This window comes from Chelon labrosus (genome assembly GCF_963514085.1).
Source record: "Chelon labrosus genome assembly, chromosome: 6".
In the NCBI taxonomy this organism is placed as follows: Eukaryota; Metazoa; Chordata; class Actinopteri; order Mugiliformes; family Mugilidae; genus Chelon; species Chelon labrosus.
In genome coordinates this window covers 9,493,679-9,507,904 of record NC_140342.1, presented here as the reverse complement: position 1 = coordinate 9,507,904, position 14,226 = coordinate 9,493,679, and the positions used below count along the sequence as shown (strand labels likewise).

General features: G+C 41.2%; 1 protein-coding gene across 2 annotated transcripts; it reads left to right on the top strand.

Moving 5' to 3' along the window:
* Window positions 1-271: 271 nt before the first annotated feature.
* Window positions 272-13,759, top strand: znf644a (zinc finger protein 644a). Of its 2 annotated transcripts, none has more exons than XM_084546874.1 (6): window positions 272-395; window positions 7,720-10,159; window positions 10,501-11,094; window positions 11,775-11,900; window positions 12,824-12,926; window positions 13,535-13,759. In XM_084546874.1, the coding sequence occupies exons 2-6, from the start codon at window positions 7,723-7,725 to the stop codon at window positions 13,728-13,730; spliced, it is 3,456 nt and encodes a 1,151-aa protein (XP_084403000.1). In that variant the 5' UTR covers window positions 272-395; window positions 7,720-7,722; the 3' UTR covers window positions 13,731-13,759. The 2 variants fall into 2 exon arrangements, with proteins under 2 accessions (XP_084403000.1, XP_084403001.1); XM_084546875.1 differs by having other exon boundaries at window positions 297-334.
* The last annotated feature ends 467 nt before the right edge of the window (window positions 13,760-14,226 follow it).

The window sequence follows — 14,226 nt, the reverse complement described above, 5'->3', positions numbered from 1 at the left end:
ACCCTAAAAAAAAAAATCTGCTACCCAAAGAGATGGTCATTAACTCCTGTTTTATGCCTCCTATCTGGAACGAACCATTTCAAATCGTTCGGGGGTGCATGGCGCCGACTTGCAACAATACGTGGCGAAAATATGCGAGACAGAAACTTGGTTAATGTTTTAACTGTGTCTGTTTTATAAAATCTATACACGATTAGGCGTAATTATTCGTTCAACTGTCTGGTCTGTTACGGTGAAGCCAGCGGAATGCACGGTTACCCGTACAAAATAGATGATCTGTCCCACACCAGACCACCACGGAAAATGGCGACTGTGAAATAGATGGAAGACGAAAGTAAGAAATTATTCAATGCAGCGTTTAAATTGTGCCCTGTGTCCAACCACACCGCTCAGAGGTAACGTTTGTTTGTTTTTCATCATTTTATTAATGTCTGTATAGTGAGTAGCGAGGAATGATTGTCGTTAGCTGTAGTTTAGCCTGAGGAATAGGTTTTGGTATGGAACAGCCTTAATGGAATGGTCTGCAGCTCCTGCAAGCAGCATCCAACAACACAGCGTGATATAAACGCCAAAGAAAGGCAACGATACCTTTACGGAACATGGGTGTAAACGATCACATTCGCTCTGAAAGTCACTACCTTTGAAAACATACTCCAACGATCGTGGGTTGGCATATACCTGAACTACTGTGCTGAAAGTTTTAGCTCTATACAAATCCACAACCGCTCACCAAAAGCCATTTGCGAGGTCTGTCCCTTTGCAGAATTGCTGCTGCTCTGTATGCTTTAGAAACATTTTTATCTCGCACAGGAGTATTCACTTGGTATGACACTTTTATTGTCCTTCAAAAGCCAGACCTATCACTCCTTCGACCTTGTAGCCTTTTAAATGATCACAATTAATCATCGAAGCAAAATGTAAAGTATATCTGTAGCGTATTTAGCATTATTTACCTTCTTGTCAATAAATTCTTCTTAAGCCCAAGAGGTGTCAATGGTGAGTAAACCACTCTTTTCAAATCAAAGAAGCACAGTCAAAAAAGCAAGACCAACCATTTGTACATACATATAGTAACATGCATTATTAGACTTGAATATGTTAATGTCGCTGTTAAATTTTTTGATATTTGCAAAGCATGCTACAAGATGCATGAGCTGACTTTAACCAAAATGTGATGGTCACTGAAATTTTAGGGTACAAACACTGTTTTTTTCTTACCATCGAAAAGCCAAAGATATAAAATTTGCTAGCATGTCCGACAATGAAAATCAGCAATTCTCAAAAATAGCCAAAAAAAGTCAAAATAGGACAACTCTGTGATTATTTTTCTGCAAGTCGACTATTCGTTTCGTCCATGTGCGCATTAGCAGCTTCTAGTGGCTGGAATGCGCATTACAATTATATCCTAATATACAAATGTGATTATAGAGCACGTCAAAATGTTCATTTATTAGTCTGCAGTTAGATAAAACTATTATAAACATTAGCTACCGCTAAAGTGCAAATTAAACAAAAGGTTGGTGCCACTGGGACTATGCAAAGATAGCTAGTAGCAGATTAGAGAAATAACAATTTTAAGAAGGAAGTCGCTAACCTTCCTCTCCAAACTTACTCGTAAAGCTTAATATGTCAGGAGCATGTTCTCCGATCTTTATTAACATTTTATCTGACTTAACGTTGACCATTTGCCGTAATCCTGGGTTTCACGGATATTTGAAAAAATTTGTTCTTAATAATAAATATTTGTTCGGAATAACTCTCAATTGTACACAAGGGGTGCATCCGAATACCCATACTAACGTACTGTTCAGTAGGCGAGACGCAGTACGTCACAGTAGTAGTACGTCCAAATTCGTAGTAGACATCGACTAGTAGGCGAAAAATACCCGGATGGCCTACTACCTCCACAGTATACAACGGTAGCTCACTACGCTATCCCACAATTCAGCGGGAGCCCGCTAAGCGTAGAAGAAGACGAGCCGCCAGGAAAATCAAATCAGACAAAATGGCCGAGACCGTTGTGACAGCTACAGCTACGACAACCGAAGTTTAGAAATGTAAGTATATTAGGATAAATGTTGAGTTTAAAATGTTGGTTGTTTCGAAAATACTTCTCCGAGGTGGCTTTAAAATTTCACGGCATCCGTCGGTGTGCGTCATATGTGTCGGCGTCACATGTACACATCCGGGGTCAAAGGACAGGCAAGATGGCTGCCCAGTGCGTCCGAATTGTATGCCTACTACTCGCTCGCATACAAAAAATAACGTACTAAATTGACGGTTGAGTAGTACGTTCTAACCGACGTTAGTATGGACTGACTATTCGGATGCACCCAAAATTAGACGACAGACTTTAGTGGTGTTGTTTTAAAAAATTCTTTCACAAAAAAACAGGTGTTACTGGTGCATTTATGATAATTTTGGAATTTCAAGTTACTGTTAGCTTTGTACCCCCTCTGTTGGGAGCATAGACTATATAAAGATGGATGATGGAACAGCTCCTCAAAAGTGAAGCCAAGGCAAGTAGAGCTCCCATTGGTGACTGGCTGCAGTATAAGCTCCACCCTGTCCATGTTAGTGGATTGTACTTGGGCCAAACTAAAACACTAAAATACACGTCAAATAATTTATATTCAAGTATCGTTTCTGTCATTTTAGGTAGTTAAAATAATGCTAATGCATACTGAAGTGTTCTTTTTTGTGATAAGTTTAGTTTTAGATAGTTGTTTGACGCTATAGAAACAGGATCTGATATGATAACTTCCAAGTTGTCATGCCAGCCACTCCGTGAAGCTGTCCCGTAGGGCCGTGAAAGTTGTAACTGGTGGAGGTAGAGCAGACCTCTGTATTAATTAAACGAAAACGCAAGTGAACGTGGTGGAATTGCGGCTCGATAATGCGGCTCTGCCTGGCCCTGCTCTCGGACCATACTGCACAGAGTACTGTGGCTCCAAACTCGCAAGATAGCGCCGCCGTATGGCCTGGGGATTAGGCTTGGGTATCGAGTATCGAGAATCGATTGGAACCGGGACTAGCTTTGCGATTTTCCCGGAATCGTTCAAAAGTTTAATTTTCGATTCCTAGTTTCGATTCCCAGTCCGCCGATCGGAAGAAGAAACCGCTGAACACCAACGAAGAAGCGTCCACCGGAAGTGTTGGCTTAACCGAATGTCTATGGTCGAACGTGGATAGCGTGCGTCGGAGGTCGAAAGTGTGGCTTCACTTTCCTAAACAGAACGAAATCTCGGAAAAAAGCAACATTTGCGACAAGATTGTTTCGTGCATAGGAGGGTGCACGTCGAACATGATAAAGCACCTCCGAATTCATGGAGTAGAAATAAATGTGTGCCCCGTCTTTGACGCGCTGCGCCGACCGTCCTCCGCTGCCTCCGCTGCATCCGGCAGCTGGCGGATTCGGACTGCAAGCGGATGCAGTCCGAATCCGGTTAGTAAAACAATACATATACATTAAATAATGTGTCTTGCGCCAACATTGAGGCAGCTAACAAATTAGCCCACGTATAGAGTTCATAAAAAGGAAAAAGTTCATAGAATTAATATTGATGGAGAAGGTCAGACTATTTCCTTCAGAAAGACCGTTGGCTAGCTAGTGTAGAATGTAATAAACTAGGTAGAGAGAGAGGGTGCAACCGAATAGTCAGTCCATACTAACGTCGGTTAGAACGTACTACTCAACCGTAAATTTAGTACGTTATTTATGTATGCGAGCGAGTAGTAGGCTACAATTTGGACGTACTGGGCAGCCATCTTGCCTGTCCTTAGACCCCGGATGTTTACATGTGACGCCGACACATATGACGCACACCGGCGGGTGCCGCGAAATTTTAAAGCCACCTCGGAGAAGTATTTTCGAAACAACCAACATTTTAAACTCAACATTTATCCTAATATACTGACATTTATAAACTTCGGTTGTCGTAGCTGTAGCTGTCACAACGGTCTCAGCCATTTTGTCTGATTTGATTTTCCCGGCGGCTCGTCTTCTTCTACGCTTAGCGGGCTCCCGCTGAATTGTGGGATAGCGTAGTGAGCTACCGTTGTATACTGTGGAGGTAGTAGGCCATCCGGGTATTTTTCGCCTACTAGTCGATGTCTACTAAGAATTCGGACGTACTACTACTGTGGCGTACTGCGTCTCGCCTACTGAACAGTACGTTAGTATGGGTATTCGGATGCACCCAGAGTCTCACGTTGACAACGCAACAGCGTGTCGTTTATTCATTCCTACTTTAACGATATCAAAACAAACATGGCGCTGCCCATGATAACAACAAACCAGCAGCGTGTTCTTAAAGAGACAGCGTCCCTAAAGCACGGAACGAGGTGAATTATGTCCATAGTGTCCACTACACTAGCTCATTTAAAATATCCTAAACTTTTTTTGACCCTGCCTCTTAAAAGAATCGGAATCGAGAATCGTTAGGAACCGGAATCGAAACAAGGAATCGGAATCGGAATCGGAATCGGAATCGTTCAAATTCAAACGATACCCAACCCTACTGGGGATAGAGTGGTGACGCATTGTCCATGTATACACTACCAGTCAAAAGTTTGAACACACCCTCTTATTTAATGTTTTTTCTTTATTTTCATGATTATTTACATTGTAGATTCTCACTGAAGGCATCAAAACTATGAATGAACACATATGGAAGTATGTAGTAAACAAATTTGCGATTTTTCAAAATAGCCACCCTTTGCTTTGATTAATACTTTGCACACTCTTGGCATTTTCTCGATGAGCTTCATGAGATAGTCACCTGAAATAGTTTTCCAGCAGTTTTGAAGGAGTTCCCGGAGATGCTGAGCACTTGTTGGCCCTTTTACCTTCACTCTGCGGTCCTCATCCCAAACCATCTTGATTGGGTTTAGGTCAGGTGACTATGGAGGCCAGGTCATCTGGCGCAGCACTCCATCACTCTCCTTCTTGGTCAAATAGCCCTTACACAGCCTGGAGGTGTGTTTGGGGTCATTCTCCTGTTGAAAAATAAATGATGGTCCAACTAAACGCAAACCGGATGGGATAGCAGGTTGCTGTAGGATGCTGTGGTAGCCATACTGGTTCAGTGTGCCTTCAGTTCTGAATAAACCCCTAACAGTGTCACGAGCAAAGCACCCCCACACCATCACACCTCCTCCATGCTTCACGGTTGGAACCATGCATGTAGAGACCGTCCGTTCACCTTTTCTGCGTTGCACAAAGACACGGCGGTTGGAACCAAAGATCTCAAACTTTGACTCATCAGACCAAAGCACAGATTTCCACTGGTCTAATGTCCATTCCTTGTGTTTCTTGGCCCAAACAAATCTCTTCTGCTTGTTGCTTTTCCTTAGTAGTGGTTTTCTCGCAGCTATTTGACCATAAAGGCCTGATTGGCGCAGTCTCTGAGCAGTTGATGTAGAGATGTGTCTGCTACTAGAACTCTGTGTGGCATTGATCTGGGCTGTAATCAGAGGTGCTGTTAACTTGCGATTTCTGATGCTGGTGACTTGGATGAACTTATCCTCAGCAGCAGAGGTGACTCTTGGTCTTCCTTTCCTGGGCCGGTCCTCATGTAAGAGAGTTTCGTCGTAGCGCTTGATGGTTTTTGCAACTGCACTTGGGGACACATTCAAAGTTTTTGCAATTTTCCGGACTGACTGACCATCAGTTCTTAAAGTAATGATGGACTGTTGTTTGTCTTTACTTAGCTGATTGGGTCTTGGTCAAATAGGGCTTGGTCAGCTGTATACCAACCTGAATTCTGGACAACACAACTGATGGTCCCAACCCCATTGAGAAGGCAAGAAATTCCACAAATGAACCCTGTGGCACACCTATGAAGTGAAAACCATTTCAGGCGACTACATCATGAAGCCAGTATCAGATCAATTTTTAAAACCTGAAATCATGCGTTTGGACCTGATAGTTTCGGAGCTATTCCTGGTAACCTTCTTTGCTAGGTACATTTGTATTTACCTTCCATATCAACCAACCAGTCGACCGGTGGAGTTGTCGATTGATTGCTTGTCTGTGAAATCTCATTGACTCGGCAAGTGCCTGTGTTATTTCGATAAATACAAATGCTACATTGATATCCTTCCAGATTAATACATGTCCTTTTCATCATAGTCTGCCACCTCTTCTTCTTGTCTTACTTTCCTGGGACTTGGCAAAGGTTTTGGTAAGATGTAGCCTGAGTGTAGTTGAGAGGGGTTGCCATATGAAAATATGAAAATATGAAAATCTTCTTTTGATAGTGACTTTTCGACAGATGAGTGTTCTTCATTTAACTTGGGGCCATTTGGGTATAGTAATCTTCAACCTTGATGGTCAATGCTTCTGGCAACTCATCACAGCTGTCTTTGTCCCTTTTGGAATCCTGAACAAAAGATCAAGATCATACTACCAGTGAAATGGGGCAGCTCTCCAATTTTGAACTTACCCAACCATTTGTCCATGAACAGACTACAAGGCAGAATTCATAGTTAATTCTACCTGGTATTGGTGCCAGTAGTGATTTCAGTTAACCAAGATATTATTTTGCCAAACAATGTACTATACTAAAAAACAACATACTATAAATGTTGTTTTTTTACCCATAGAACTCGATAACACATTACGAGATGACATCTTATTCATTCGCATGCTCAGTGGTGTATACACCTATCTATACAACTTTTGCAAGCTTTCTACATACCACAATTTTCCACATACTTCTGCAGTTTTGATGCTTAGAGCATGCCCTCAGCATTCATCTTAGCCTAGAGAAAAGGTATCTTGGTATCTCTGCTGACATCCTGTTGCTTCTTCGGCATTGATGGGATTTGGACCAGCCTGCATCTCGTGATGAATCCAGAAGCAGTGTCTATAAACGTTACTGCAAGAAAATGTTCCCGCCTCTTAGGGCTGTTACACACCGAGCCCACAGTCGACAGTGTCTGACCATCGATCTCACATTGTTGACGCTAGTTAGACCACTGTCAGCAGCTTTTCAGGAAATTTGGCATATTGAATTGGTGGCAGAACGAGATAGGTGGCTGTCCACCTCAGCAAGCGAGTTCACAAGAAGAAAAACAGAGGTGACAAAAGTTAAAGTGGTATGTGCTAGTTGGCGGTATGAACATATGTGCTTGTTGGCCGTTGACTGTAGTCTTTAGCTTGGATAATACTCACTCCCACAGTGAATCTATGCAGATAGGGCTGTGGCAGTTTTAAGAATTATACTTGTGCACTGGTATGCCGGTATAGTTTTGTAATTCTATGGCTAAAAAGCAAGTCAACGACTTGTTAGTTGTATTGAGTTTCTCTGTGTGCTTCAACTGAATGGCTCATGTTGGAGTTGAAGTTAACGACTTTTACTGAAATCACTCCAACACAGCAAGTAGATAGTTTGGCTTGTCCGGGCTCTTACTTTGGAAACTACAGTGATTGTATGTTACGTATACAAACGATTGTCAACTCAGAATAGAGTGGTAATGGAGTACCACAAAATGCAATAAGACAATGCAATTAGCAGCCTTGTATTTGAAAATATTCATCTTCCAAATATAGTGAATAATCAAAAATCCACAATGTTTCCAAATCAGTTCTAGTTCAGAGACAGGCACTTGCCCAAATTGAAGTTAACATTTTAAATATTCGGATGTTAATGGAATTTTGTAGTTAAACACTTGTGTTTGAGGGATATCTAAGAAGGCTTTGCTTTTCTTTTTTAGGTCATGGCAGCTGAAATGTCATGTCTGACAGGTGTTGATGAAGATGACAAAGATGCAGACCCTGAGATCAATGCCCTCACACTCCTGCAGGAACCAGTGAGAATGGCACAAAAATCGGCCTCTCGCACCGATTCTTTTGGCAAGCCTTCACTGAAACAAAACCATGTTCTAGATGTTCTGTCAAACACAGACATGTTGACTCCAGTTGGCCTGGGGAATGGACCTTCTTCGCATCAGGCTACAGAAGCCCATGAACTCAACAGCATCTCCGCTGAGAAAGAGGAGGAAAAGAGCATCACCCCACTAAAAACTGTTCAGGAAATAGACACTGCAGGAATTTGGGGGTTTGACGTAGAGTCACCTGAGAACTCATTGGATAATTTTAGTAGTGCTAGTGACCTTCATTGGGACCCTCACAAAGAGTTTATGCAGTTTCTCTGGGAGAACCATAGTGACTCCCCTGGTGAGGAACCCAAAGAGGAAGTCTCTCCTGCCAATAACCAAAGGAGAAGAAAACGTAAAATGGACATGGTTGTCATGGTGGATCCCTCAGAAGACCTTTACCCTGATCTGAGCCCCAAGTCATCTGAGGAGTTGTCTGATGCTGAGCCCCAGGTAGACTCCATACCTGTCAGGAAAGTCCGAAATGCAAGGAACTTCTCGAAGTCACAGTCGTCACCTACGGGGAAAGTTTCCAAGTATCCCAATGGAACTGTAAAGGCCATCAAGGAAATTCTTTATAGTGCACCCACAAGAAATTCCCATGAGAACAGTATAAGTCATGGTCTTTCACCACTGAAAGGGAGACTCACGCTCAATTCCCATTCAGAGGGGAAGCCATCATGTTACTCTTGCTCAAAATGTAAGCTCATATTTAAGAAAGAGCATCATTTGCATCGCCATATGAAGTCTCATGTTGACCTTCCTAATATGTCGCCAAAGCCCTTTATATGCCGAGAATGCGGACAGTCTTTCAGACAAAGTGGTTCACTCATTGAGCACATGTCCATCCATCAAGAGAAGAGAACAAAACTCACAGAAGAGACCAAAGGCATGAATGATAAGAAGAAAGAGGACAAAAAGTTTTTCTGCCCTCAGTGCCCATTTGGAACAAATTGCCCAAACACATTTGTTCAACATGCGAAAACACATGAGAAGGACAAGAGAAAGTTTCGATGTGACAAGTGTAGCTTCAGAAGTCTGAGTGACAATGAACTTAGGAGACATAACATTATGCAGCACACTGTTATTACTGTTACAAAGCAGGTCCAGAATGACAGCTCTGAAGTCTTCTCCTGTAACGTTTGTTCTTATAGGACTTTTAGCAAAAATGTATTTAAGAATCACCTTCTGCGACGCCATCAACAAACTTTTGAGGAATATCAAGCTGCACAGAAAAATGCACAACCATCTAGGGAGCAGCATGTGCCTCCTTCTAAAACCCCTGTTGAAGATGCAGAGTTCACATCTAAAATTTCAATAAAAAATCAGATCTCTTCTAAAAGAGCTTGTTCCCCTAATGAGTCCAGTGACATTTCAGACTTATTCAAAAATAGTAAGATTAGGAGAGGTCTGAAGTCTCAACTAACAGAATCAAAACTTGACAAATCTATTAATGTTCTCCTGTCTCGACAAAGGCATGGAAAGAAGACTTCAGAACACAAGAAAGAAAGCAATAATTGCAGTACATCTCTTCAGGATTCCAAAAGCGACAATGAGGGCAGTGATGAGTTGCCAGAAACGTTGACTGTGAAGGTTGAAGATTCAACTCTATCCCCGAATGGCCCAAAGTTGAACGTCGATCACTCAACTGTCAAAAAGTCACCATCAAAAAGGAAGATGTCCACCCCATATCGCAACACTTCTGACCAAGACTCATGCTTCATCTTACCAAAACCATTGCCAAGTCCCAAGAAAATAAACCAAGAAGAAGAGTTGTCAGACTATGATGACAAGGACATGTTCCAGTTTCAGGATACAGATGGCAGCACTAACCTGTTTGACAGTGATATGAAAAAAGACAAACAAAACATCATTTACACCTATAGCAGAAGAATGTCCATGAGGGGTGCTCTGCAAGCATCTAAAAGGCTGTTTGAGAAAATAAAGACTGAAGAACAAGAACAGAATGACACTGAAATCAAAGAAGAATGCATAGAAACTGAAGTATTTCAAGAAACCTTCGAAGCCCATCAAATACCACTGGGGGAATCTCTTACTGATGATTTGTCAGAGTTGCAGTTGGAGTGCAAGAACTGTCCATACTGTCCCGCAGTCTTTGAGTCAGGTGTTGGATTGTCCAATCATGTGCGAGGGCACCTTCATAGGGTTGGACTAAGCTACAATGCACGCCATGTTGTGCCTCCTGAGCAAGTGGCCTCTCAAGATAGGAGGCCACGAATTCGTCGAAAGATGTCAGCATTCCGGCGATTGAAAAAAGGTACTTGAATGCTTTGTTATTACCGTTTATTTATAGTCATCAGGGGCGAGGTGGTTAGCACTGATGCCTCACAGCGAGAAGGTCCCGGGTTCGAATCCATGGGCCAACTGGGCCTTTCTGTGTGGAGTTTGCATGTTTGCATGTTTGCATGTCTGCGTGGGTTCTCTCCGGGTACTCCGGCTTCCTCCCACCATCCAAAGACATGCTCATTAGGTTAACAAATATAATTGCAGCCATTGTGGAAATATCAAACAGGGTTTAAACTGGTACATAGTTTAAGTGTATCGCATTGTGCTAGTTTAATGTTTTTGTTACTAATTCTGTTTATTTGTTTTTTCCAGCGTTACAGCTTCAGTCAGATGCTGAGACTGTGCAGGGCATTCACTCCTGTCCATTATGTGGGGACTCATTTGATAACAGGACTGGGCAGTCCAACCACATACGAGGCCACCTCAAAAAGCTTGGTAAAAGGTTTGTTACGAAGAACAAATCCCCATTGCTTTTACTCCGGGAGTTGATGCGTGACAAGAAGGAGTTTCAGCGAGCTGTTCAGATTCTGGGAAAGAGACGGAACCATTTCCAATATAGTGTTTCACCAAAGCTGCCCAGTGCTGATCGTTTCACATTGCCCTCCACTGGAATCCCAAAAAGTAATTCTATTCCAAGCGTTTGCACTGATGCCAAACCACTGATGCCCACATTTTCTTTAGCGGAAATCAAATCTGAAAAAAGGCAACTGGAGACTAAGCTGGATGTTAAAAATTCACTCACGGGCACAACTGCCTTGATAGGAATTTTGAAGAAAAGGAAATGTCAGGAAGATGCAAGACTAAAAGGATCTTCTCAGATGTCAAGAAACATTTTAACAGTTTCTTCAAATGATGAACACAGTTCAGGATCAAGAGTTGCATCATCACTGCCAAACCCAATATCTGGTAAGTAACTACCTCATAGAACTAAACCAATCAAATAGACAGGAAGTGGCATACTACACAGTGTACCAGACAAATTCTTTAAGCTTGTTGACAACTTAAATATAATTTAAGATATGGAATAGATAAGACTTCCTTAAGAACCATGTGTAACACAAAAATTGCAATTCTAGAATTTTATTTTGAAGCTAATAATAATAATAATAATAACACATTTTATTTATAAAGCACTTTACATCAAAGATCTCAAAGTGCTAGGGTTAGGGTCATTAAGAGTGGTGTGCACACACTCAATTTTTGGACTTTTCAACAAAAATATATATAATAAATAAATATCAGTTGTTTCCCTCATTAAAATAGCTGCAGCATGAATCGTTTCAGTCAAGACAATTAAAGGTTAATGAATACACAAGGTTAACAAATAAAGAATTGAAGGTTTGTGACAAAATATATATTCCTAAACTCACATTTATATTTACAGCACCTTGTTTTGAAGCAGGCATTGGAGTACTGTTCATCAGATTTTGTGTTGTTTAAGTGAGGTGTCATCTGCATAAAGTGGTAGAGTTGTCTTATTTATTTGCAGTGAAACTGATGGACCATCATAAGAAAGGTTATAAAGTGAGGCTGTCACAGTAGTATCAGTTCCTTTATTTGCTTGTACTTTTTTTCTCTCTTTACAGAGAAGGGTGAATTCAACAGGAAGGTGTGCATCCATTGCAATGCAACTTTCCACAGTGGGGTTAGCTTGTCGAATCACCTCCGAGCATATGCAAAAAGAAAAAGGATTGCCTTGCTTGAGGGAACCAGTAAGTGGCACGTCTAGTTGCAGTGTTTTTATTAGTTTGTTTAAGCTTCTTAAAACAAATGGGTTTCAGAAACGAGTGAAAGTGCGACTACTCCTTATCCAATAACTTTCATCTTGTTGGACAAAAGGGGATATAGTGAACCACCCGAAAGTGGAAAGATTCTCCTCCCCGTTGCTCATTTGCTGACTCAGAAATATTCAGTTTCATCAGCCATGCAAACCGCTTATTATGAATATTGTCTTCTTTTCAAATAAGGGAAAAAACTGAATAGTTTGCATATGAAATGCTGTGAAACTCATAAAAGCCTGATAGAAAACTTCAGAGGCAGCATGTCTTCACAGAACTAATCCTTTGACCAGAAACTACTAAAATAATCAGGCATGCGTGAAGTAAATTGTACCAGCCTAATTGTACCCAAGTAACATGATCATGGTTTCTGGTGCTGCTTAAAACATAGTTTACAGCTGCAGAAATCTCACAGATTAAGCCAAAACTATCTGTGTGTCTAGATATCAAAAAGAGGCTGTGATGTCCAAATTTCAGTTATATTTAGTGCCCCCGTGGTTATTTGTGTCCTCCCCAAGGTAAGAATCTAGAAGGACATCAGTAAGTGAGACACTGCACAAGATTTTAATTGCGGAACGACCTCTTCATGACAGAAAGCCTTCAGGATACACTTTTTCTGCAGGCACAGATCATCACACTTCATCTTGTGCAGCTATGTCTTGTGTCTTAGCCGCATTGGACTGCAGATGAGGCAGAGCATTCAACTCATTGGCACAAGGCCAAGACATGAGTATGAGTAAAGCAAGAGCCAGTAATGTCCAGACATACAAAGTGACCGTTTTATGAACATAATGTTGTGTCAAAATGAACAAAATGCAGTGTTTGTAATGTACTGATTGTTAAATTCTGTTTTTCAGCAATTGACTGTAAAGCAGTTAGGCAACGCTCAAGGCCTGGCTCAAAGAAGAAGACACTGCCCTTACCCCAGACTCCAGAGGAAATGTACAGGCTTACCTGCAGGTAGCGTCTTATTTCATTAATAATATACTTATCTTCCTTTTTTTTTTTTTTGATGATCCAAGATGATCCATTTCTTTCTCTTTGGCGGCACCTATGGCAATGAGCAGTAATCCAAACAGCCTGTATATACTGTATCATCAGTCATTTGAATCTGAGTTACCTACAATCTCTAGCAGACGGATAGCCGCTGGCTACTAATGGACCACACATCAGTAACTGTAATCAGCCTCTCATTTTGTGTCTCCACAGACACCCAGATCCAAATATTATAACAAAAGGACTTTCTTATAATTTTACCAATAGGCCATAAGCTCAATAACCAGTTTTTACCTCATCTGGCAACGGATATGAACTTCTTAACAGACATTTATCAAAATCAAATCTTACATTTTTTTTAATGTTTCCAGTTTCAAGGGTTAAAAATTAGTGCATTTTCAGTCCGGGAGGTTACATCATTGTCCAGGCGCAGGTTTCCACATCACTGATGATCTGCTTGCTGGTGTATTTTTTATTTATTTATTTATTTTTTGTCTTTGAAATAAGTGCAGACAAGTGTAAAAATAAATCTGACAACTGTATCCCTTGTTGTCCTCTTATTCTCTGCATAGGTTCTGTGACCTCGTCTTCCAGGGTCCCTTGTCGGTCCAGGAGGACTGGATCAAACATTTACAGAGACACATTATGAACACTAGTGTCCCTCACACTGGACTAGGCATGGTAGAGGTCACCTCGCTGTCCACAACCCCCCCGACCCTCAAGACTGATCAGGACAGCTCTTTGACAGTCACACATGCTGCATCATGAGGCCAGTCCAGTGGGGACCTTTTTAGATTTCACTAAACTCTACGTGTATGTAAATTGGATGTTCTTTCACTTTACTTTTTTTTTTTTTTTTTTTTTTTTAAGTCAATGAACTACTGGCCAAAAGTACAATACTACTCATTGTTGGAGATATTGTACACATTTGGACAGATGGAAAAGTTAATTATTTTGGATATTGTTACCTTGTCTGTTTTTACATGGTCCATTTGTATGGATTACAATTCCAAGTGGACAGACTGTTTTCTTGTTTTATGCAGTAATGTAGTGTGGAATCCATTTCTAATGAAGACAACTTTTACCTCAGATTTCTCATGGTTTGAGTCAGTTTTTGGTCAAAATTTGGGAGCACATCTCTTCTGTATCAATATTCACATGAAACACGCAGAATCATGTTTCCTTTGTATTGCAACATGTTCAAATCAAAACCCACAGTCTTTTTTTTCAGGCCAGAGTTACTGAGATAAATCCTTCAACTGAG

What these genes read in the sequence shown, in the direction of transcription:
- znf644a (XM_084546874.1), top strand. Translation starts at nt 7,723, where the DNA reads ATGGCAGCTGAAATGTCATGTCTGACAGGTGTTGATGAAGATGACAAA. An exon ending in ACTGCCAAACCCAATATCTG is followed by an intron (nt 11,095 to 11,774) that starts GTAAGTAACTAC and finishes CTCTCTTTACAG; the next exon opens with AGAAGGGTGAATTCAACAGG. An exon ending in ATGTACAGGCTTACCTGCAG is followed by an intron (nt 12,927 to 13,534) that starts GTAGCGTCTTAT and finishes TTCTCTGCATAG; the next exon opens with GTTCTGTGACCTCGTCTTCC.